General features: G+C 36.4%; 4 protein-coding genes across 7 annotated transcripts; 1 reads left to right on the top strand and 3 right to left on the bottom strand.

Annotated features, from left to right (window-relative positions):
* Nucleotides 1-1,242: 1,242 nt before the first annotated feature.
* LOC133312076 (two-pore potassium channel 3-like) lies at nucleotides 1,243-2,891 on the top strand. The gene is made up of 3 exons (XM_061513221.1): nucleotides 1,243-1,311; nucleotides 1,568-2,420; nucleotides 2,674-2,891. The coding sequence occupies exons 2-3, from the start codon at nucleotides 1,573-1,575 to the stop codon at nucleotides 2,837-2,839; spliced, it is 1,014 nt and encodes a 337-aa protein (XP_061369205.1). The 5' UTR covers nucleotides 1,243-1,311; nucleotides 1,568-1,572; the 3' UTR covers nucleotides 2,840-2,891.
* A 1,476-nt stretch (nucleotides 2,892-4,367) lies between these two features.
* Nucleotides 4,368-8,282, bottom strand: LOC133312047 (beta-galactosidase-like). Of its 4 annotated transcripts, none has more exons than XR_009751634.1 (5): nucleotides 7,910-8,282; nucleotides 6,379-6,475; nucleotides 5,925-5,990; nucleotides 4,805-4,923; nucleotides 4,368-4,712 (listed from the first exon to the last, which is right to left on the bottom strand). XR_009751634.1 is itself a non-coding variant. In XM_061513188.1 (5 exons), the coding sequence occupies exons 3-5, from the start codon at nucleotides 5,986-5,988 to the stop codon at nucleotides 4,533-4,535; spliced, it is 324 nt and encodes a 107-aa protein (XP_061369172.1). In that variant the 5' UTR covers nucleotides 5,989-5,990; nucleotides 6,379-6,475; nucleotides 7,910-8,282; the 3' UTR covers nucleotides 4,368-4,532. The 4 variants fall into 4 exon arrangements, 2 of the variants coding, with proteins under 2 accessions (XP_061369172.1, XP_061369180.1); XM_061513188.1 differs by having other exon boundaries at nucleotides 5,964-5,990; XM_061513196.1 differs by having other exon boundaries at nucleotides 5,964-5,990; nucleotides 6,379-6,471.
* A 511-nt stretch (nucleotides 8,283-8,793) lies between these two features.
* On the bottom strand, nucleotides 8,794-9,472 carry LOC133312023 (protein REDUCED CHLOROPLAST COVERAGE 3-like). Its single transcript, XM_061513159.1, has 4 exons — nucleotides 9,403-9,472; nucleotides 9,213-9,277; nucleotides 8,996-9,088; nucleotides 8,794-8,874 (listed from the first exon to the last, which is right to left on the bottom strand). The coding sequence occupies exons 1-4, from the start codon at nucleotides 9,470-9,472 to the stop codon at nucleotides 8,794-8,796; spliced, it is 309 nt and encodes a 102-aa protein (XP_061369143.1).
* An 11,908-nt stretch (nucleotides 9,473-21,380) lies between these two features.
* LOC133312104 (4-coumarate--CoA ligase-like 1) lies at nucleotides 21,381-24,343 on the bottom strand. The gene is made up of 6 exons (XM_061513258.1): nucleotides 23,898-24,343; nucleotides 22,878-23,459; nucleotides 22,480-22,672; nucleotides 22,248-22,393; nucleotides 21,746-21,813; nucleotides 21,381-21,632 (listed from the first exon to the last, which is right to left on the bottom strand). The coding sequence occupies exons 1-6, from the start codon at nucleotides 24,318-24,320 to the stop codon at nucleotides 21,383-21,385; spliced, it is 1,662 nt and encodes a 553-aa protein (XP_061369242.1). The 5' UTR covers nucleotides 24,321-24,343; the 3' UTR covers nucleotides 21,381-21,382.
* Nucleotides 24,344-25,566: the final 1,223 nt, after the last annotated feature.

Here is a 25,566-nt window from a genome sequence, read left to right as displayed (position 1 = left end):
GATTTGCTGCTCTCTTTTTGTTTTTGTTTTTGTTTTACCCTGGCATAGGCCTGTCTCTACTATGTGTCTGTTTTTTATTTCCACAACATCATTTAGATCATAAGTGTGAGCGCAGGCTACACAATGAACAATGCCTAGTTTATTAAAGAGTTGAGTGGAAGAGCAAAAGTCCCCCACCCTTGTCAGTTTGAATGACTTTGATTGATGACTTCAACCGATTAGAAATCAAAGCATGGAAATAGTAAAAATTTGAAGGGCTTCAGATTTGTTTTAAGGGGTATAACCATGTATAATGTGCACAACTTATAATTAAGTATAATGTGCATGAGCAAATAATATATAATATGAGAATCCCATGGTTGATTTCATTGGGGTAGGACCCCACGTCAGTTACAATTGTAATTAGGAAGGTTACACGTTGTGGTTATTAGTTGCAGACGTGTCATGGTGGGTTTCAATACTGATAGCAGGAGTTGTTAAGAGAAGTATAAATAGGATTGTAGTGTAACTGATACCTTTACTGCATTTTAATATCATCTCTTCTGTTACTTTCTGATCTTCTCTCTCTTGTTAGGCACGTCCCTAACACACTCCATCAAATTGAGGATGCTTACACTTCTCTAATAACTGGTTACTGATGGAAAGATCACGCACTCCATCAAATTGAGGATGCTTAAGAAGGGAAAGATAACGTGACCATTCGACAGCATCTTTATTTTATTCAGAAAAAGTAATAAGCATAAGAAGGGAAATTTCAGAAAATTCAGAAAGGCATGTCCAATGAAGATGGCTATAATTTCTCTTGGTCGTTGTCTCTCTTGAAGAAGACAAATATCCTTATGTTCAGCCACTTCAATGTTTGACACAAGGAACAAATAAGAGCAGACAATTCTTCACAGTAAAACACCCTTCCTCTTTTGGATACACGATGCAAAGGCTAAAAAACAAGACCAAAGGACGGTTGAGGAAGAGTGTAGCATGCTGAAAATGACTTTGCCCCCCATTGTTGAAGAAAAAACAAAGGAGTTTAATGCTACCAAACAAAGTTATACCAAAGAGAGACAAGCATTTGAAACCTACAGAAAGCACCTTGAAGAACAAATACCAAAGAGGATGAGTCAATACTATCTCTCTGCCCAAAGGAATAGCAGCTTGCCTGACCACCAATGGGATGGAGTAGAGGGGAATCAAACGTTAAGCAAACACAAAAAACTATGTTGATGAAGGGCTATATAAACAAGGGGACGGTTCAGTAAAAGGGGGGATTGAAAAAAAAAAAACTTCTTGACAAGCGAGAGTTTCATACAAAAGGTTTGCATTCATCATAGCTCCATTACCGTTGCACCATTAGTCTCAGCCCCATTAGAAGTCCCTGCTCCACCAAGAGCAGCAGCTTCCCACTAACCTATATGCTCTGTCTGGCAAAACCAATGCATATACCACTTTGCATTCCTCATTTCTATTTCCATCTTTAGAAACATGAATTATTACTGCTTTCAGTTGCGACTTATATATATTCTTCTTTTTTCTTCATTTTCTCACATTCTAATTGTTTGGAATCCAACAGGTCTCATGGCTCATCAAGCTCAAGAGATACAGCTAGCTAGGGATTTGGTGGGACAAGGTCAAGCTGATGGTAATGAGAATCCTAATGTGGCTGCTGAAGTTGGGAATGCAAACAGAGTGAGTGTTGTAATGGTGTCATTAGATGACACTGGTCCTTGTATTCGGCTAATCTGGTCTATTGGTGCTCTTATGCTCTATATAGCAATTGGATTGAGTGTGTACTTGACAAGTCACAATTTCAATCGCAGTTACACAAAACATTTTGTAGATGGCATTTACTTCATAATGGTAACACTATCTACAAACGGATATGGAGATATCACACCAAAAAATACAAGTATGAAGGTCTTTACAAGTTTTTATACATTGCTGGGTTTTTGGATCTATGGTCCTCTCGTCGAAAAGACGATGGAATATATTTGTTATAAATTGGAGGCGGCATTGTGCAGAATAATACAAAAATACAAATGCTTATTGATATTCATATGCATGGTGGACATACACGAAGTAAGATTCAGGACACGATTCAGGATTTGCATGGCTTTAGGGATTATCATTCTCTGGATTGCTATAGGACTAATTGGAGTGCATTATTTTGAGCACAAGAATTTGGTCGATAGTTTCTATCTCACCATGGTATCTATCTCCACAGTTGGATATGGAGATTTATCGTTCCAAACACTAAACGGAAGATGCTTCGCATTTATTTGGCTATTTGGATGCATACTGATAGTAAGGAGAACATTTAATTACCTCATTGGCAGTGGTATAGATTGGCTCACTACTAACACTAGGAGGATCACAATACCAAGACAAGTATTGGAGGCTGACATTGATATGGACAAATCGATCTGGTATGATTTTCCTTTAACCTATGCTATTCATGTTTACTTTCTCAGCTGTCTATACACTATGTTTCCTCTGTGACAATCACAGGTACACAAAGCATGACAATATTTAAAGAAATATAAATACATTATAATACTTTTCCGACTGAGAAAGTAAACATGTATAGACAGCTGATATTTGTTCATAAATTTTAAGTTTTATCACAAAAACATTTTCCTTTTATTTCATGTTGATAACCTTTTCCTTTTATGTATGCAGTAAAGCTGAGTTTATCTTACAAATTCTAAAGCAAAGGGGAAGTGTAACGACGGAGCAAAACATTCAAGAAATAAGCCAAATCTTCAATTCCTTAGACAGTCGCAATGGCAAACTCAGTTTAGAAGCTCTTGCTGCCTATCTTGCTGCCCAGCCAAGAGATGTCTAGTAGAAGTACAGGAAAATGCATTTTCCTCTAGACGTTTTTATCTACTCTATCTACTGACCTTTTTTGTTTTCTGTTGTTTCCTCTGGAACCAAACCTATTGGGTGCTCAATACACCTTTGTTTGTTACATTTAGTTGGATGATTAGCTGGTGAATTATGACAATTACACTTCAGTTCTATTACTTCTAATCAGGTGTGGCTGATCCAATTACCGATGATATTACATTAGTGCGTATATAGCAGAAGAATACTAAAAGGAAAGATCTAGATCTTATATTGCTTTAATAGAATTAAAAAAAATTATATAATATAAGGTAAAACTTTGGCATTCTAATATTTAATAAGTTGTTATTTCCCAGTGCTGTGTTGATGACATTTATCCCATAAATAAGGCAAAGTGAAAGACAAATTATCATAAAAATAAGTTATAATTCAGAATTCAACAAGCTCCAATGGATAATTAGATAAAAAGAATTTCCAATTAATGACACAAATAAAATATAATGCATATACTTAAAAATATGGAATATGAATGTCGTATATTATGTGTTGTATAATTGTCCAAGAGAGCTCTTTATATAATTAATTACAGATTAAGAATGTAATAAATATAGATAATATTTTTATTTCTAACACTCCCCACTACAGAAATATAGGTTATTAGTGGAGGTCAAAAAAGCCTCCACCATGTAATGTAATTTCTAGCAGATTTTAAGCCTCCACAATTTATTATTTTATTTTTTTATTTAATATTGTTATATGTATATATATATATAATATTTTTTAATTTCTATTTACTTTCTGGATATTATTAATTTATAAAAAAAGTTTATAATTTTTCAAAAAAAAATATTTGCATTTTTTTAAAAATAATTGTGAAATCTCGTCTTTCTCTCTTGTTGCAAACTATCACCCATTCTCACAATGCTTTATTGAGACTAACACTCATTCTTCTCTCAGCCCTACAACATCTCACTCTGCTTCGAAAAAAAACTCATTTAATTTCAATTTCTCATAATGTTTATTAAATTTTTCACTTAACACATGCACTTCTGCCATCGGTAGAGATGGGCATGGGTCGACCCAAACCGGATTTTTTGGAGAACCAAACTGAACCGATTAAAAACCGGTTCGGTTCTTTGGTCGGTTTTTTTGAAAATGAAACTGGTTCAGTTCGGGTCAAAACCGGTTCAGAACCGGTTCAACCCGAACCACTTATGAACTGAACTAGAACCACTTCCGAACCGGTTCTGAACCGGTTTTAAAGAATAATTTTTTTTAAAAGATTTTTCTCGATTTTGGTAGTTATCAACATTTGGATATTGTTCAGTACTTCCTCTTTGGTAGTTTACATATTCTTCATCTGTGCCAACCTAACCTGTACAGGGATTTGGAATTATCATTATTGCTAAAATCAGCCACTGGTAAATTATTGAAAAGAACAATGTTCTCTTCACTGTAAATGAAACTATAGTCAAACAAGAGCATGTAAATTTAAATAAGACCACAAAACAAAAATCATTCCTTCTCTTTTGTATATGTCTACTTTCATGAAACATGTAACTCACAAAACTACAACTGCATAAAATTAACAATTACAGAAAATTATTCAATCAAAATCAATTGCATACACTTGATCAAGCTTAACAGTAACAAAATCTACATTGTAAAGTCATCTGAAATAAAGGTTTGTTTCATTTTTTTCTCATCCTTGCAGTGTTATAAACAGTGTGCTTGCAGTCCGGAAGAATGCTAATAGACCAAGGAGGCAAGTTGTAATGAAGATTTCCAAATGCCACTGTTGCATAAGATTGTGGATTATAGTTTGCAAGGAATGCAGCACAAGCTCCAGATTTTGATTTGAAGACATGAGCCTGTATATTAGTAATGAAAGTTAAAATTTAGTTTGCTTACAAAGAATTTAAGATAGGATTGTTAATTCTCAGATAAAAAATTCAAGTTATACCTCTTGATAGTTTCCAAGCCGTGTTACAGTAGGATCTCCAGATACCAAAGCAGGTTCACAGAGTTTTATTGCTCTGTGCAAATCCTTCAGATGACCCCACTTTGGCTGCCTGAGAAGCCCTGTATAGAGGAATAAAATAATATTAATCATGTATGAAATTAAAAAAAGAAGTTTATTTCATTCATGCATATAAATATATATGAACAATTTTCAGTTCTTTAGATATAATATGAAAATGAATGAAGCATAGTCAAGGCAAGACACGGGATACACAGATTTGTCATATTTTACAATCTGAGTTAACAGGCAAACTCAAGCAGTGATTGCCAGCAGTCATCTTTAGATCATCAGTACTACATATATAAATTTTTCAATGCCGCACAACAAATGTCGAACAAGAAATAATATCATAATAGAATTTGCAGACAATAATAGTTATTCACTGAGATATAACAAAGTGATGCAATATTGACTAGGATTTTTGGTTAATGTAAAAGTATCAGAAGCAATGTTCAATTGTGCTATGTTTCACAGCAAACGGTAAGGTTGCACAAATCTTATAACTGGTTCTGAACCAGGGCTATCAACTACAGTTTAAAAGAAAGAGGAAGCACTGGATCAAAGTTACCTTCAAACTATCATCAAAGAGCAAGCTCTGCTGCATGTAGTGGTAAACGCAATTTATATAACTTTATTCACGTGATTTTTCTTAAATCATCTAACCTTCTAAGAAGTCACCAAGTGTTTCTAACTTTATTCACGAAATCCAGATACAAATATGCACAAACTTACCAACAGTGTACTAAAAAACTACCACTACAGTCATCACAGCCCACATTGCAGAGAGACCAAAATTCTCATGTAGTGGCTGATAATAGTAGAATAGTGACACATGCTACAATCAAGCTAAAATCAAGGAGTAGGCTTTCAGAATATCTTGTAGCTAGGATAAAATCAATAAACAAAAGGGTAGATTCTAAGTCACTTGCAGCCATAATTCAACTGAAAATACACAATAGTACTAACCAATCATAAAACCAACCATAGTAGCTTAACAAAATCATCAAAATAGAAACCGAAAGTACAACTAATTTTTGAAGCACAATTCAACTGAAAATACACAATAGTCAATCAATATTAAGGGCAACTGAGGTCGAACAGGTAGCATCTTGTTGGGAAACCATCTCTGCAAAAAAAAAAAAAAAAAATATGGGGATCAGGTGTTCAAGGTGTAGAGCACCATACAATTTTGATACCTTAATTAATTTTATTATCCAAAACAGCGCAGATTAAGCACTTACATTACGCAATCCAAATTAGACTATTAAGTAAGAAGATTACAGCAAGAGAAGCCTTAAACAGAATGATGAGCAAGAGAGCAGAAATTAATGAAAGAAATGCTTAAAATTACATAAAAGATTTCAGAGTGATTCGTTGCTCAGTACTCACTGACATAACATGCATGAAATTCGTTTAAAATCAGGATTAATACATGTTTCAGGTACATCAACAAACACAAAACAAACATCAAATTGTTCCGTTCCGAATTCAAAGCAAAAATAATGAGAATTTACCTCCTCTATTTGCAGAACTATAACTATCGCAAGTGAATGCCTTCTCTCCCCAAGGACAATTTGTAGGATTTGCTATTGGTGCAAAGGCAGAAGCTGACTAGAACAAGCATGTAAAGAAATACAACAGAAAAATAAGTTAGAATCCAAACAATAAATAAAGTTCTCTATTTGAGATCTGGAACTGAGTAACGTTTCTGTTAATAAAACAATAACCATTTACCCAAACGACCCACACAAAATAATTAAAATAAAATAAAATAGATCAGGATTTCTGAGATACAGATACCATAATTATTAATTTGTATGGCAGCTTCTTTAAGTAGGCAAAAAAGGATAATGCAGTTTGTATAAAATAAAAGCAAGCAGGATTTTTTCAAATAGGTCTGAATTTTAACATAAGCCTTAGAAACTCTGAAGGCACAAGTAGTAGAGGCAATATTTGAAACTGAAAAATGGAAGGGGGTTAGATGAATAAACGCCCCAATACCAATAATCGCTGAGGTTCACTACAGCAGCAAGCATGTTCATTACAAAATGTCAAAAACTATCCTATCAGTCTATCACCGCTTGAACCAGTAAAACTGCAGAAGCAACAACGAAACTAACAAGTTAGTTTTACATTACATCATGTAGCAGGTGAAGCTGGATTCTACTAACTATTTTCACCGAACTTCTAAAACACGAAGTCAATTTTGGATTAATAATTGTCATATTTCAAAAAAGTACAATAATCAAATCAAACAACAAATTAACACAACAAGTGGAAGCAAAATGAATTGACTCCACTTACGATTAAGTGCTAAATCTGGAGAAGTGATCAGAGCTGGTTTGTCATGATCCCCATAGACTATGACAGATACAGAACCACAGCCAGTCCGAATATGATGTTCCCGAAATAATAATCCAAAATAAGTGTAGGAGAAAAAAACACAAAAAGAACTCACAAATGTAGGACAAAGAAGCACAAAATTCAAATGTAGGACAAAGTGTAGGATATCCTTTGCTTTGTAGTACTCCATTTGAGTAATGGAAAACCATGTCAAACTTCTCCAAATTATTTATTACCTAACATGGCTACCCATGTGCCCTTGCCACTTTTTTGGACAACCCCAACTAACAAGAAAGTGCAACAGCATATTAATATAAGTTTCATAAAGATAAATGAAAAGGAAAAAAAATAAAATAAAATAAAAAATCGGATTCCAATCATTGTAAGTTTCATCTTGTTCCTTTGATAAGCTATAATAACGAGTTTCCACTGTTGGGCTAACCCCAAAATTTATGCAACCTTTGTGTAAGGTTAAGATACCACTTATAAATCCACATCATTAGAACTAGGAGAATACAACAGAAAGGAACATTCAGACCACAACTGATTCAGAAACTCTAAGGAATATCTGAATTATAAACAACATACCCTCATGCAACTTAAAACATTACAGAGTCCAACAAAATCACAAAATAAGGGGAAGAGAGTAAGACATAAAAACAAACATGATTTAACTGAAGAAGTTCTCAAAATAATTATTACCTACGGAACGTTTCTTCAAAAAATCACTGCCTCCTTCTATTCCTCAACTCAATCTCCGACCGTCGCTTTTCAAAACCGAACCCCTCTTCACTAGCCTAACTCGAAAAACCGAACCCCTCTTTCACAACACAAACATTTGAATTATTAATCGATGGTGAACTGAGTTCATGAGCTGAAGAGGAGAGAGGAGGAGGAGAAATGAAGAGTGAGACTGAAGAGAAATGATTTAGATGGTGAACTGTGAAATTAGGGTTCGATTGGGAACGATGAGCTATGAACAGTGAAGAAAAATATGATTCGATTAGGAACGATGGTCGATGAGTCGTGTCATGTAAACGGGTTGGTTTGGGTCGACCTGATTTAAAATCAGTTTTGAAATGGGTCTTAATTGGATTAATTTAAATAATAGAAGTGGTTCAATTTTCTCAACCAATTTAAAAAAACCGGTTATTTTTATTTAATGCGGGTCGGTTCCATAACTGGTTATAGTGCACCGGTTATGCACAAGCCTAATAAAAAAACATAAAAAAAACAAGTTTAACTAATTTATTCATTTATTTGCTACTTCAAATTTCTAAAGATACCAAATGATGAAACCCCATCACTACCCAGGACTAAAAACAAAATTTCATTATATATACACTCCCTTAGTTATTCAGTTAGACTTTTAAGTATAAACAAGGGCTTTACTTTTTTCAATGAATAATTTGCACTGCATCTACACCCCCCATAGGCCTATACGCTTATTGTCCTTTTTTCTAAAATATAATAATATAAAGTACATTGCAGTTGCGAAAATATACCTACAAATGGTAGATTCAACTAAATACACATGAAAACGTGACACAAATGGTAGTTGATGCTGGAAGATAAGTATGCAGGATTCACCTACCTTCAACCATTCTTAGAAGACATGGCTTTAGGGTAACAACTTCCACTCTGTCATTTAATCTCTGACCTTTGGCCTAAAGGAAGAAAAACATTGAAATCAGTTTGGGTAGCTGTAAGCGTAAAATAAAGAAAAGCTGCATAGGTTGGCATATATGAAATAAATTGATATCAAATAATTAATCAAAAAATGCAAACCTCATGAGACAAAGAATAATTTGTAAAATGGCATGTCTCTGCCTTCACAGCCAATAACCTTCTTACATCAAGTATCTTATCAGTAGAGGTACCCTTCAGGGAAATTCCAACAGAAACATAGTTAGTGATCTGAAACCACATTTTAGGAATGTGAAATACAAATATGTATGTACCTTCAAGACAATCAGTGATTCCAACAGTCACTGATTGTATGTACCTTCAAGACAATCAGTGAATCATACGGAGTGAACACAGTGATGTCTACAAGAGTCGGCGCTGATGCTAAAAACACATAAGAAATAAACGTAGGAGAAAAGGCATTTCAGTCATATTTTTTAGTGCAAAAAAGGGAAGACAAGTACATGAATATTTGATATTCTTTATCTGCAAGGAAAAAAAAAAGTGACCTTTCTCTTCCTTTTTCTTCTTCTCTGCCTTAGCTTTATTTGATTTCCTTTTCCCTGACCTTGGGGCCATTTCTTTTCCCTCTTGGCAGTACCACAGAACAAAAGGTAATTTTGGGCATAAAGTTTACAAAACCCACTTCAGAAAATCATCAACAATCCAAATCTTATTGCTGATAGAAGAACTAAAAGGATAAAGCATCATGTCATCACAAAACTATTACTAAACTCTTAATGAATAGCATCATGTCATAGGAAAATTTATAAAGCTAGAAAACAAAAAGACTAATCATGCAATAGGAAAATTTATAAAGAAAAGAAGATTTCAATTACCTATATGGAGAAAAACAAGTGTAAGTTAACTATGGTAGTGCTGATAAGGTAACCATTCGTACCCTGGCTTCTCTTCCTCACTCCTATTGTCAAGCTTCCTGCGTTATTGATGCAATACTCAACGAATATTGGTTTTTAACAAATCTTTCATTGGTGACATAGATAAGATATTTGACAGTACATAATCCGGCCAATGGCTAATTCGATACTCCATTTCTGTTAAAAAATAAAAATTTTAAAATTAGAATTGCATGGTATTGTATTGAAAAACTATGTCTTGCAATTAAAACCAGCAGAGGATAGTCACTTCTGAACCATGTTTCCTGCATTTCAGTTTGCCAGTGGGCAATACCAAGAATCTATAAACATTCCATTAGAGGGAGCATTTCCTAGCACAGTCAATGCTCTTAAGAGTTCTATCCTGAAGCCTGAAAATCAACTCATGCATCAAAGTGAAGTAATAAAATTGTTGTAATATCATGCAGTTAAGAACTCCATAGACCCCGTAAAAGCTTCAACCAAACTTCAGGATCCAAGTAACTTGTATTTCTCATTCCAATGTTTTCAAGGGCTATAAACAATTATTGACAGAGGCATGGCAAATAACAGACTGCATTCTGAAGGTGATTACAAACTAAGCAAAATCCCTTAAAACCCACCAAAAATAAATGCAGAAACAATTGAACAATAATTTAGGGAGTAATACAGTATTTTAAAGTTAGTCATCTCAGAGATACCAGAACAAATTGGTAGTAAATAAATTCAGAGATGAGTAGTAAATAATTGTTCCCACCATCGTCTGCAACAATAGCGCAGTGGACGACATGAGCCAGTACCCATTTGCCATCGTGGCATACTTCATTCCCGCCTTTCAAATTCTCAAATTTTCCGTGAATCAAGCAAGTTAAGAATTCAATAGTACAAGGAAACACAACGAATTAGTTAAATCAAGATGCTGAAATAAAAATCTAGCGAATGAAATCAGAATCGTAAAAATTAATATTCAACCAAAAAAAGTGGGTGCAAAAGAAAAAATCTAGAAATAAAATATCCATATTTTTGTACTTTAAAAATCCAGATTCGTATGAATAAAACCTAGGAGGATCAATATCGAGAAATAGAACCCAAACAAAACCCTAAAAAGAGATAAAAATGCAATGATGTGAGAGAGAAAGCATGAGACAAACCAACAATTAAGCCACCTCTTGACACCCATCACCACCGCGCGTGCTCCATCAGGTAGAGCCGTTAGAGCCGCGCCATTGTCGTCTTCAGTTTGAGTCTTGAAGCTTGAAGAGCGAAATAAGCAGAAAAAATGATCAGAGAAAATTATAAAATTTGGGATATGGAATTGAAATGTGAGAGATCGGAAAAGATAGAAGATGTGACTATGTACAGCTCAGGGTACATCGCTTGCAACAAGAGAACTTACCGGCGAGTATGTGTTAACTAAATAAAATATGATGAGCTATGAACGGTGAAGAAAAATATGATTCGATTAGGAACGATGGTCGATGAGTCGTGTCATCTAAACGGGTTGGTTTGGGTCGACCTGATTTAAAATTAGTTTTGAAATGGGTTTTAATTGGATCAATTTAAATAATAGAAGTGGTTCAATTTTCTGAACCAATTTAAAAAAACCGGTTATTTTTATTTAATGCGGGTCGGTTCCATAACCGGTTATGGTGCACCGGTTATTATGCACAAGCCTAATAAAAAAACATAAAAAAAACAAGTTTAACTAATTTATTCATTTATTTGCTACTTCAAATTTCTAAAGATACCAAATGATGAAACCCCATCACTACCCAGGACTAAAAACAAAATTTCATTATATATACACTCCCTTAGTTATTCAGTTAGACTTTTAAGTATAAACAAGGGCTTTACTTTTTTCAATGAATAATTTGCACTGCATCTACACCCCCCCCATAGACCTATACGCTTATTGTCCTTTTTTCTAAAATATAATAATATAAAGTACATTGCAATTGCGAAAATATACCTACAAATGGTAGATTCAACTAAATACACATGAAAACGTGACACAAATGGTAGTTGATGCTGGAAGATAAGTATGCAGGATTCACCTACCTTCAACCATTCGTAGAAGACATGGCTTTAGGGTAACAACTTCCACTCTGTCATTTAATCTCTGACCTTTGGCCTAAAGGAAGAAAAACATTGAAATCAGTTTGGGTAGCTGTAAGCGTAAAATAAAGAAAAGCTACATAGGTTGGCATATATGAAATAAATTGATATCAAATAATTAATCAAAAAATGCAAACCTCATGAGACAAAGAATAATTTGTAAAATGGCATGTCTCTGCCTTCACAGCCAATAACCTTCTTACATCAAGTATCTTATCAGTAGAGGTACCCTTCAGGGAAATTCCAACAGAAACATAGTTAGTGATCTGAAACCACATTTTAGGAATGTGAAATACAAATATGTATGTACCTTCAAGACAATCAGTGAATCATACGGAGTGAACACAGTGATGTCTACAAGAGTCGGCGCTGATGCTAAAAACACATAAGAAATAAACGTAGGAGAAAAGGCATTTCAGTCATATTTTTTACTGCAAAAAAGGGAAGACAAGTACATGAATATTTGATATTCTTTATTTGCAAGGGGAAAAAAAAGTGACCTTTCTCTTCCTTTTTCTTCTTCTCTGCCTTAGCTTTATTTGATTTCCCTTTCCCTGACCTTGGGGCCATTTCTTTTCCCTCTTGGCACTACCACAGAACAAAAGGTGATTTTGGGCATAAAGTTTACAAAACCCACTTCAGAAAATCATCAACAATCCAAATCTTATTGCTGATAGAAGAACTAAAAGGATAAAGCATCATGTCATCACAAAACTATTACTAAACTCTTAATGAATAGCATCATGTCATAGGAAAATTTATAAAGCTAGAAAACAAAAAGACTAATCATGAGATAGGAAAATTTATAAAGAAAAGAAGATTTCAATTACCTATATGGAGAAAAACAAGTGTAAGTTAACTATGGTAGTGCTGATAAGGTAACCATTCATACCCTGGCTTCTCTTCCTCACTCCTATTGTCAAGCACCCTGCGTTATTGATGCAATACTCAACGAATATTGGTTTTTAACAAATCTTTCATTGGTGACATAGATGAGATATTTGACAGTACATAATTCGGCCAATGGCTAATTCGATACTCCATTTCTGTTAAAAAATAAAAATTTTAAAATTAGAATTGCATGGTATTGTATTGAAAAACTATGTCTTGCAATTAAAACCAGCAGAGGATAGTCACTTATGAACCATGTTTCCTGCATTTCAGTTTTCCAGTGGGCATACCAAGAATCTATAAACATTCCATTAGAGGGAGCATTTCCTAGCACAGTCAATGCTCTTAAGAGTTCTATCCTGAAGCCTGAAAATCAACTCATGCATCAAAGTGAAGTAATAAAATTGTTGTAATATCATGCAGTTAAGAACTCCATAGACCCCGTAAAAGCTTCAACCAAACTTCAGGATCCAAGTAACTTGTATTTCTCATTCCAATGTTTTCAAGGGCTATAAACAATTATTGACAGAGGCATGGCAAATAACAGACTGCATTCTGAAGGTGATTACAAACTAAGCAAAATCCCTTAAAACCCACCAAAAATAAATGCAGAAACAATTGAACAATAATTTAGGGAGTAATACAGTATTTTAAAGTTAGTCATCTCAGAGATACCAGAACAAATTGGTCCTTTGAGATTATTCGAGGAAAGATCCCTGTAAAAAATAAAATAAAATAAAATAACAATGTACATAATAATAAACTCCTTATGAAAAGGGGAAGATAGAACAATAAGATCATGAAAGTAACGCTCTTGATTTATAAAAAATAAATAAAATGAACCTGCTAAAGAAATTTATTGGTTGATAAATGCAAGTGGCTGCATAACATAGTCATAATCTGAGTTCGATGTATTTGTGGCATCATTTTCAAAAGGATGGAATGACTTACAACTTAGAGATAAATTCAGAGCATAAGTAGTAAATAATTGTTCCCACCGTCGTCTGCAACAATAGCGCAGTGGACGACATGAGCCAGTACCCATTTGCCATCGTGGCATACTTCATTCCCGCCTTTCAAATTCTCAAATTTTCCGTGAATCAAGCAAGTTAAGAATTCAATAGCACAAGGAAACACAACGAATTAGTTAAATCAAGATGCTGAAATAAAAATCTAGCGAATGAAATCAGAATCGTAAAAATTAATATTCAACCAAAAAAAGTGGGAGCAAAAGAAAAAATCTAGAAATAAAATATCCATATTTTTGTACTTTAAAAATCCAGATTCGTATGAATAAAACCTAGGAGGATCAATATCGAGAAATAGAACCCAAACAAAACCCTAAAAAGAGATAAAAATGCAATGATGTGAGAGAGAAAGCATGAGACAAACCAACAATTAAGCCACCTCTTGACACCCATCACCACCGCGCGTGCTCCATCAGGTAGAGCCGTTAGAGCCGCGCCATTGTCGTCTTCAGTTTGCGTACTTTCGCGGAGTCTTGAAGCTTGAAGAGCGAAATAAGCAGAAAAAACGATCAGAGAAAATTTTAAAATTGGGGATATGGAATTGAAATGTGAGAGATCGGAAAAGATAGAAGATGTGACTATGTACAGCTCAGGGTACATCGCTTGCAACAAGAGGATGCTTAAGAAGGGAAAGATCACGTGACCATTCGACAGCATCTTTATTTTAAGCAGAAAAAGTAATAAGCATAAGAAGGGAAATTTCAGAAAATTCAGAAGGGCATGTCCAATGAAGATGGCTATAATTTCTCTTGGTCGTTGTCTCTCTTGAAGAAGACAAATATCCTTAGCTGTACATACAGAGCAGTAGTTCAGCTACTTCAACGTTTGACACAAGGAACAAATAAGAGCAGACAATTCTTCACACTAAAACACCCTTCCTCTTTTGGATACACGATGCAAAGGCTAAAAAACAAGATCAAAGGACGGTTGAGGAAGAGTGTAGCATGCTGAAAATGACTTTTCCCCCCACTGTTGAAGAAAAAACAAAGGAGTTTAATGCTCCCAAACAAAGTTATACCAAAGAGAGACAAGCATTTGAAACCTACAGAAAGCACCTTGAAGAACAAATACCAAAGAGGATGAGTCAATGCTATCTCTCTGCCCAAAGGAATAGCAGCATGCCTGACCACCAAAGGGATGGAGTAGAGGGGAATCAAACGTTAAGCAAACACAAAAAACTATGTTGATGAAGGGCTATATAAACAAGGGGGGCTATATAATCAAGTATAAGTGGGTATTGTGATCGTCCTAGTCCTAGTGTTAGTAGTGAGCAAATCTATACCACCGCAATTAAATGCTCTCCTTACTATCAGTATGCATCCAAATAGCCAAAAAAATGCGAAGCATCTTCCGGTTAGTGTTTCGAATGATAAATCTCCGTATCCAACTGTGGAGATAGATACCATGGTGAGATAGAAACTATCGACCCAATTCTTGTGCTCAAAATAATGCACTAGGACAAGAATTGGGTCGATAGTTTCTATCTCACCATGGTATCTATCTCCATAGTTGGATATGGAGATTTATCATTCGAAACACTAACGGGAAGATTTTTTTTGGCTATTTGGATGCATACTGATAGTAAGGAGAACATTTAATTACCTCGTTGGCGGTGGTATAGATTGGCTCACTACTACGACTAGGACGATCACAATACCAAGACAAGTATTGGAGGCATATGGACAAATCGATCTGGTATGATTTTCCTTTAACCTATGCTATTCATGTTTACTTTCTCTGCTGTCTATACACTATGTTTCCTCTGTGACAATCACAGGTACACAAAGCATGACAATATTTAAGGAAATATAAATACATTATAATACTTTTCCGACTGAGAAAGTAAACATGTATAGACAGCTGATATTTGTTCATAAATTTTAAGTTTTATCACAAAAACATTTTCCTTTTATTTCATGTTGATAACCTTTTCCTTTTATGTATGCAGTAAAGCTGAGTTTATCTTACAAATACTAAAGCAAAGGGGAAGTGTAACGGAGCAAAACATTCAAGAAATAAGCCAAATCTTCAATTCCTTAGACAGTCGCAATGGCAAACTCAGTTTAGAAGCTCTTGCTGCCTATCTTGCTGCCCAGCCAAGAGATGTCTAGTACAAGTATGTTAAGGTATCAACACACAGATGCAAGAGACAACCAAACGAATAATCTACGAAAGTTTTTCTTTATTATCAAACTCTCTTTTCTTGCTCTGTACTTTCTATGACGATTACATCTCCTTATATGGTAGCTTGCTAAAAATAACTTAAACACCTATTAAAAGCTATTAAACGCAATAAAACATAAACCGTAGAAAACTTACAGCCATTTAACAAATATCAAAACCAAACCCCCATAACACTTAACCAACATTAATTCCTAAACATAAAACTTCTAGAGACCCATTAATCTAAAAACCGTACATTTAAGTTTATCTAATAACACTCCTCCATAAACTTAAATGCTTCTTCCATCTTTCATCCCAAGCATCTTCTTGCAATTGTTGAGCAGCAACGTCGGCAGTGGCTTTGTGAAAATGTCCCCGACTTGCTCTTGACTGGTCACGTGTGTTAACTCCACATTTCCTTCCTTTACTTGATCCCGGATGAAGTGAAATCGGACGTCAATATGCTTGCTTCTCTCATGATTCACCGGGTTCTTGGCTAACTCTATAGCCGACTTGTTATCAACTCGAATCTCGGTTGGGCCGACTTGTTTTTCCTCCAACTTGCTTAGTAAATTCCTAAGTCATACTGCATGACAAACACACCAAGATGCTGCTACATATTCAGCTTCACAGGTAGACAAGGTTACAATGGGTTGCTTCTTCGAAATCCAAGTGAATGCCGTGTTGCCCATGAAAAACACATAACCAGCCGTGCTCTTTCGATCATCTACGTCTCCACACCAATCACTGTCAGAGTATCCAATCAACTTGTGTTTTGCTGAACTCGGGTAGTGTAACCCGTGTGAAATTGTACCTTGAACATACCTCAAAATTCTCTTTACCGCCTTCCAATGTGTGTATCTTGGCTCCTCCACGAACCGACTTACTATGCCGACACTCAACGAGATATCCGGCCTCGTGCATGTGAGATAGCGTAGGCTTCCCACCAAGCTTCTGTATTTGCTTGCATCAACTAGATCTCCACCATCATACTTTGAGAGTTTTGAACCGGGTTCCATAGGAGTTGAAACCGGCTTGCAATCTGCCATCTTAAATCTTTTGAGAATCTCCTTTGCATATGCCTCTTGAGAGACAAAGATACCCGAGTTGTCTTGTCTGACTTCCAGACCAAGAAAATATTTCATCAGACCAAGATCTGTCATTTCGAATTCTCTTGTCATTGTGCTCTTGAACTCTTGTATCATCTTGGCATTGTTTCCCATAAAAATGAGATCGTCAACATAAAGAGCTACAATTAACAAGTCTCCTCTATTTTTCTTAACATAAACAGCGTGTTCATATGGACATTGTTCAAGTCCATTCTCCTTGAAATATTTGTCAATACGAGCATTCCATGCCCGTGGTGCTTGCTTCAACCCGTAAAGTGCTTTCTTCAATCTCAGCACCTTCTTCTCTTCTCCTGCCTTCATGTAGCCCGGCGGTTGTTCCACATAGACTTCTTCTTCAAGAACACCATTCAGAAATGCCGACTTTACATCCATTTGATGTATTGGCCACCTGTATTGAGCAGCCTGTGAGATGAGTAGCCGAATTGTCTCCATCCTTGTAACAGGGGCAAACACCTCGTCATAGTCAATTCCAGCCTTCTTCTTATAACCTTTTGCAACTAGCCGAGCTTTATTTCGTTCTATCTCCCCTTTAGCATTCATCTTCTTCTTGAACACCCACTTCACTCCAATGGGCCGACTTCCGTTTGGTAGCTCGGCTAACTCCCATGTGTTATTTCGGTCAATGGCTTCTATCTCCTCATCCATGGCATCTTGCCATTTCTTATCTCGGATGGCTTCTTCAAAACTTATGTTTTCAGAGTCTGCAAGAAGACAAACAAAATGTACCTCACTTGTTGACTCATATATGTCCTGTATGCTCCGCATCCTGGGTTGTCGTACCTCGTCTTCATCATCAGAAACTTCAGGGCTTGCCGGGTTGATAATTTGTGTTGAGATTCTGCCTTCAAAATTCACCTCGGATGAATTGCTCCAGTCCCACTCATTTGCTTCATTAAACCTTACATCTCGGCTCACTACAACCTTCTCGTTGACGGGGTCAAACAGCTTATACCCCTTTGTTTTTCCATCATATCCCACCCACAAAAACATATTTCCTGCTTTTGTCCTCGAGCTTAGTTCTGAGCTGGTCTGGTACGTGTGCATAGGCCACACTACCAAATACTCTAAGATGTTCCACTGATGGCTTTTGACCGCTCCAAGCTTCTTGTGGTGTTTTGTCATCTAAACTCGAATGTGGACATCGGTTCTGCACATACACAGCACACTGCACAGCTTCCGCCCAAAACTCCTTCGGCATCTTCTTGTTTTTGAGCATTGACCGAACCATGTCAAGAATAGTTCGGTTCTTCCTTTCAGCCACACCGTTCTGTTGTGGTGAGTATGGTGCTGTTAGAAACCTCCTTATCCCCTGTTCCTCACAAAATGTCAGAAATTCTGTCGAGGTATATTCCCCACCTCGGTCAGAACGCACCGATTTGATATAGCTTCCTGTTGCCTTCTCAATCATCACCTTGAACTTTTTGAACACATCAAACACCTCGGACTTCTCCTTCAGAAAATAGACCCAAGTTTTCCGTGAGAAATCATCAATAAAAGAGAGAAAATACTTCTTACCGCTAAAAGAACCCGGATTGATGGGTCCACACAAGTCGGTATGTATTAATTCCAGAGGTTGCTTAGCCCGAAACCTTGCCGTCTTCTGAAACGTAGTCCTGGCATGCTTGCCAAGTACACAACTCTCACAAAATTTTCCTTCAAAGTTTATGTCAGGTAACCCGTCCACCATCTTCTTCTTTGCCAACTCGGTTAGACCACCATAATGTAGGTGACCAAACCGGAGATGCCACAGTGACGCCTTATCTTCTACCTCGGCTTGTAAACATTCAACCTGTACACATTTCAAATTCAGTTTATACATACGATTCTTACCCATTTGAACTCGGACTATCACCCGACCTCGCTCATCTTTCAAATACAATACCCGGTCTTTCATAATAACCGAGTAACCTTTCTCCATCAATTGACCCATGCTTAAAATATTGCTTTTTAGGTCGGGTACATAGTACACATCTCGAATTGAGCCAATTAACCCGTCCTTTTGTAAAAAACAGATCGTACCTCGGCCTTTTACCTCAACCTTCGAGGCATCCCCGAATGAAACATGTCCGGTTTCCACCTTTCTCATCTCCTTGAATAAGTGCTTATGTCCGCACATGTGGTTGCTCGCACCCGTGTCAAGATACCACTCCATGTCATCGTCTGACCTTCCTTCACTGTGTGTCATTAACAAGACACCATCCTTCATCTCGCCTTCTGTGGCTAGGTTAGATGTCTCCTCCACCCTTTTCTCTTCTCTGCATTCTCTTGCAAAATGTCCAACCTTGCCACAATTGTAACATTTGTCCGAGTTACAATCTTTTGAATAGTGACCATACTTGCCACACTTGTAGCATTCAATGTTTGAATAATGTGACCGACCTCCTCGACGACCCCGTCCTCTTCCACGCCAGTTCTGTTGACTTGATTGTCCTACCTCATCATTACAACCTTCTTGACTTCGGCCTCGGCCCCTACCACCACGGCTAGTACCTCGTCCACCGCGGCCACGTCCTCTACCTCGAAAGTTTTGAGAATAGAGAACCTTCTCATCTTTAATTGTTGCTTTGGTCTGAAGCGCTTGTTCAAGAGTCTCCTCCTTCTTCTTCTTTCTTTGTTCATGCGCTTCAAGAGAACCCGCCAACTCATCAATAGTGAGTGTAGACAGATCCTTGGACTCCTCTATCGCACAAACCACGTTTTCGAACTGGTCTGTCAAAGATCTCAGGATTTTCTCCACCACTCTGGTGTCAGGTATAACTTCTCCATTCCGTTTCAACTGGTTCACAACTCCCTGAACCCGGGCAACGAACCCGGATACTCCTTCCGTGTCCTTCATCTTTATTCCCTCCAACTCGGCACGAAGGGTTTGAAGCCGGACTTGTTTAACCCGGTCAGCTCCTCTATAGACATTTGCCAAGGTGTCCCAGGCTGCCTTTGAGGTCTCACAATTTGCTATCTTCTCGAACCCGGATTCGTCCACAGCTCGGAAGAGCATGAATAACGCCAGCTTGTCCTTTGCACGCGTCTCTTTCAACGTTTTAGTTTGAGCCGCCGAATAGCCTCCAGTGTCCTGTGGTTCTACAAAACCTGCTTGAACATTCTCCCAAGCGTCCTGGGATCCGAGAAGAGCCTTCATCTGGATGCACCAATTCTCGTAGTTCTCCTTCGTCAACTTAGGTAGTGCCATATCACTCCCCCTTTCCATAGCTCTGATACCAATTTGTTAAGGTATCAACACACAGATGCAAGAGACAACCAAACGAATAATCTACGAAAGTTTTTCTTTATTATCAAACTCTCTTTTCTTGCTCTGTACTTTCTATGACGATTACATCTCCTTATATGGTAGCTTGCTAAAAATAACTTAAACACCTATTAAAAGCTATTAAACGCAATAAAACATAAACCGTAGAAAACTTACAGCCATTTAACAAATATCAAAACCAAACCCCCATAACACTTAACCAACATTAATTCCTAAACATAAAACTTCTAGAGACCCATTAATCTAAAAACCGTACATTTAAGTTTATCTAATAACAAAGTACAGGAAAATGCATTTTCCTCTAGACGTTTTTATCTACTCTATCTACTGACCTTTTTTGTTTTCTGTTGTTTCCTCTGGAACCAAACCTATTGGGTGCTCAATTGATACAAACCATATTGCAGTTGAGCAGTAATAGTTATTAGGAGTTAGATAGCATTTCCTTTAGGCAGTTATTTATTTTAAATTGTATTTCTTTCAGTTATTTCCCACATTGAGCAGTTGTCTTCCACTTAGAGCAGTTAGGCAGTGGTAGTTATTATGTAATTTCTATTTAAGAAGTTTATGAGTTAATGGAAAGATGATCAGAATTGCCAAATCTCTGTTTTACGTTTTAGTTTTTCTAAGCTTATCCTTAGATTTTTTATCATAGCATCAAGGTGACCAAGAGGTCACAAGTTCAATCCTTAATCCGTTAGGTGAGATGGTCACTTAGCAATTTCGTTGCAGCAACAAAGTGAAGGGCATTTAAAAAGCTTACCTTGCAGCTTGAACAATAATTGGCGATATGGGGGTGAGTTTTGAACCAACAAGCAAGAAGAAGAATCACAAATCGAGCACACCAATAGAGACAAAAATAAAATTATTAAATTATTAAATTTTATTTTCAAATATAACTTTTAAAACGTAGTACAACAATAAGTCACACTTCAAATTAGTTATCACTTAACAACAATGCAACACTGATAAACTAAATGGAGACATATGAATGATCAAAGCAAAGTACAATATTTGCTAGTTATTTAGAAAGTGTTGGATTTTGTTATGGAATTTGTCTTCATCTTTTCCACCATCCTCTCTTTGATAACTCTTCTCATTATTTTTCCAGAAGGTGATTTTGGTATGGCTTCCACAAAGTGCACCACTCGCACTTTCTTGTAATGTGCAGCATTGGAGGCAACATAGTTCATAATATCCTCTTCACTCTCTCTTGCGCCTGGGCTCAAAACAACACTTGCGGCTGGGATTTCCCCTGCCTCTTCATCTGGCAATCTGAACAACCATTATAAAACAATAACATAAGATTGCAAGGACTATTAAAACTTAAAATCTTAATGTAAGTGTAAGATTAACATGAATAACAAAGATGATGATTGGTTACTTACGGCACAACAGCTGCATCTTCAACCGAGGAATGAGACAACAAAATAGCTTCTAACTCTGCAGGTGCAACCTGCACTCGTAAAAAAAAAAAAAAAACATAACTAGATTTGGCTTATACTTGGTTATCTGATACTATAAGCTCCATTGCTTTGTGCACTCAGTAGTTAGTAAGATATCCACACTATCATGACTAAAAAACTATAAGATACATTGTGACCAAGTCCTCAACCTTTATTTGAAAAATTATTAAAGCATGTATGTGTATATAATGTCCAAATTTATTCTTGATTTTCATTTTTCTTATGATTGTTTACTCTCTTTTTTGTTTTCTAAATAGATCACAATATATATTATGAATAAATTAAGCTCTCCCTTAAAAATAATTCTAAGTTGATTGTAAAAAAACATTTACCAAGTGCTTGCTATCATGTCTATGAATAATGTTGTATTCAAACCAAACCTTTCAAGCAATTTGTTTTTCCTGGTGCAACATTAAGAACTTACTTGGAAGCCTTTGTACTTAATCAACTCCTTGATACGATCAACAATAAAAACATTTTCTTCATCATCTATGAATCCAATGTCACCCGTGTGAAGCCATCCATTCTTGTCAATGGTCTGGGCAGTCTCATCCACCTGCTTATAGTAACCTGGAGAAGACAAAATTTTATTCATTCATGATGTAATTTTTCATAATTATACACATGATTTTTGCTGCAGATTGTGTCTCCATTACCTTGCATTACACATTGGCTTCTAACACATAGTTCCCCAGGTGTGTTCCTTGGGAGAGATCTACCAGTATCAGGATCAATAAACTTGACTTCCAAATTTGGGAGGACAAACCCCACTGAATTTTTATTTGGACTTCCCACTCCTTTTTGTGCATGGGTGAGTGTGATGCAACTGTGCTCAGTCAGTCCATAAGCCTGCCAAAAAAAAACTAGCACTTGAGAAACAAATACCATACCAAATGCACAATAATAATTCACCTTTCTCAGGATTTGCGACTCTCAGAATCGAACTCATTACACTTTGGGCAAGTAAAATGCACAGCATTATTTGTCACACAAGTTACACATTTTGTAAAAGATTTAAGTAAATTAGAAATACTATAGAAAGATTATGTGCAACCTCTTGGACAAGAACTCCAGGGAACTTGTGTTCAAAGGAAGAAAGAAGTTCTGGTGCAAGTGGTGCTGCTGCAGTCATAATGGCCTGAAGTTTAAGCTTGCTGAGATCAAATTCATCTACTATGGGATTTTTTACCAAGCTGAGAATGATTGGGGGCACAATTGGTGCAAACGTGACCTCGTGTGTGATCAAGGCATTGAGAAATGTTTTCAACTCAAACCTTCCCATCACCACAACTTTCCCTTTGTTCTTAAGAGTGGCACAACATATTCCAGTGATGCCATAAATGTGAAAGAAGGGAATTAAGCCTAGTGTGGTGACCTGACCCATCATTTCTGGCCCTACACCGAAGAGGGTAGAGCAAAGATTAGCAACTAGATTTCTGTGGGTAAGCATCACACCCTTTGACATTCCTGTGGTGCCTGATGAGAAAGGCATGGCACAAAGATCATTCTGCTGAATAGGTTCCTTTATCAAATCATCACCTGCCTTGTCTGCTGCTTCAAGCAGTTTGTTCCAATTCATAGCATCTCCAACAAGTTCATCATCCAGCACAATAATAGGTAGCTCTAGACCTTTCACCTGTGTTAATTTCAACTCAAGAAGTCTCAAATGCTATAGTTTACAATGCTTATTTAAGTCACCCAAAAAGCCAAGGAAAAGAAAGTGACCTTTTAACCCATTTAATGTGAAAAGCGAAACATTTTCCCCTATTAATTCAAAATTCAAATATTTTGTTAAATTAATATGGTGAAACATGTATAGGATGTGCGCGTTCAAGTCGCGCACAGAAAAAATATGCGACATATGCAAAAGCAAGTGTGGATCTGCCACATCGAAGGCACGCATTGCAAGTCACATGTCACCCCATGCACGACTTGAATGTGCAGAACCCATGTACGTCTTCCTACATTATTGTGGTGAAATATTTGAATTATGAATCAACAAGGGATATTTCCCTTTTCCATTCATCATGCACAAAAGGCCAAAGAAAATACAAGATCTATTTCAAGAAATTACCTTTTCATAGTTTATGCTATTTGTGACAACCAATTTGGCATCAGCAGACTCTGCCTGTTTCTTAATTTCTGATGCATGTGATGCTGGATTTGCCCCTGAAAACACCCCACCTGAAGCCATTATCCCCAAAGCAACAATTGCATACTCTGCTACATTTGGAAGTACAACAATCACAACATGCCCTTTTCTCAGACCAAGGGATCTTAAGGCCTTTGAAAACCTATGTGTGCCTCTCACCACCTCACTATAAGTGATCCTTTTTCCAGTCACGGCATCCACAAATGCAACCTTATCAGCATATAATTCGGCATTTTGGAGCACAAATTCTGGCAATGTTACATTGTCAGGAACTGGGACAGGTGAATATCGGCTACGAAAGATGTGTTCCTTTTCACCTGAGAGATTTTCCATGTAGGTTCCCATGTTTGGTGTGTGGATAAGCAATTGACAAGGCTGAACTCAACTCTTATGGGGTTGAAAATGTGAGATTATATGGATATTTCTACTCATACTTTTTGCATGGTATGAAGTTAGCCAAGTTGCAAGCGAAGTGACATTGCCAATTTGTCGTGCATGCACTTTGTGTTGGTGATAATTTGTTGAATCATGTCACTGACAAAGGCCAACTACAATATTTCTATAATCAACTGCGTTATTCTCATCCAATAATTCATCAGGTTCACACCTATCACCTATGAAAGTTTTCAAGTTTCAATCCTAAAACCATAATATAGAGATATTGGTAACACTCTGAACATCCTTTTGAGCAATAATCTATCTTCCGATTTCCAAATTATGCTAGCGTTCCTCTTAAAAGAATTTCGTGTCTCTATTTTGGTGAATGAGACAGTGCATGTTTCACCTAATGAACAAATAAACGTAGGTCAAACCTATTACGAAAAGTGACCATTGTGCCAAAATATCACGTGGCATATTTCGCTACACTGTGTAGCGAAATATGTTTGCAAGAAATTCGCTACACAGTGTAGCGAAATATGCTATGTCAGGCTGCACAGTCAGCAAAAAATGACATGTGTCAAGTAGACAGAAATTCGCTACACTGTGTAGCGAATTATGCTTGAATTCTGTCTGCTTGACACGTGTCATTTTTTATTGACTATGTAGCCTGACATAGCATATTTCGCTACACTGTGTAGCGAATTACTTGCAAAGCAAATATATTTCACTGCACAGTGTAGCGAAATATATGCCGCGTGACATTTTGACAAAATTTACTGTTGACGTGGCAGTCTGGTAATTTTTTTGCCAAGCGTGACAAAATGGTCACTCTTCCAAACCTATTAGCTATGGAGAGATATCGGTCACACTCATCCTTTTCAGTTTAAATTTCTATTGTAATCAGGATGGAATTTGATTGATTAATTTATATTGTAATTAGGATGGAATTTGATTGATTAATTTATATTGTAATTAGGATGGAATTTGATTGATAGGTTGTTTCTTATATAATAAACATTCCCTAATAAACTTCAACTAGCGAAGTGGAGTAAAGGAAATTTTCTTACTTTGCATATATACAAGAGACTATTTTCCTTATTCGAACACATAATTTTTTCATTACAAAAAAGTAACTTCATTATTATTTCAGGATCGCCCTCTTATATATTCTTCTTTTTAAGGTAATAAAATTTGGAAGCATGTATTTTTT

The sequence above is a fragment of the Gastrolobium bilobum genome, unplaced genomic scaffold (genome assembly GCF_033153095.1).
Source record: "Gastrolobium bilobum isolate Gb01-03AN ecotype WA unplaced genomic scaffold, APGP_CSIRO_Gbil_v1 utg12501, whole genome shotgun sequence".
Classification (NCBI taxonomy): domain Eukaryota; kingdom Viridiplantae; phylum Streptophyta; class Magnoliopsida; order Fabales; family Fabaceae; genus Gastrolobium; species Gastrolobium bilobum.
This window is presented reverse-complemented; position numbering and strand designations above follow the sequence as displayed.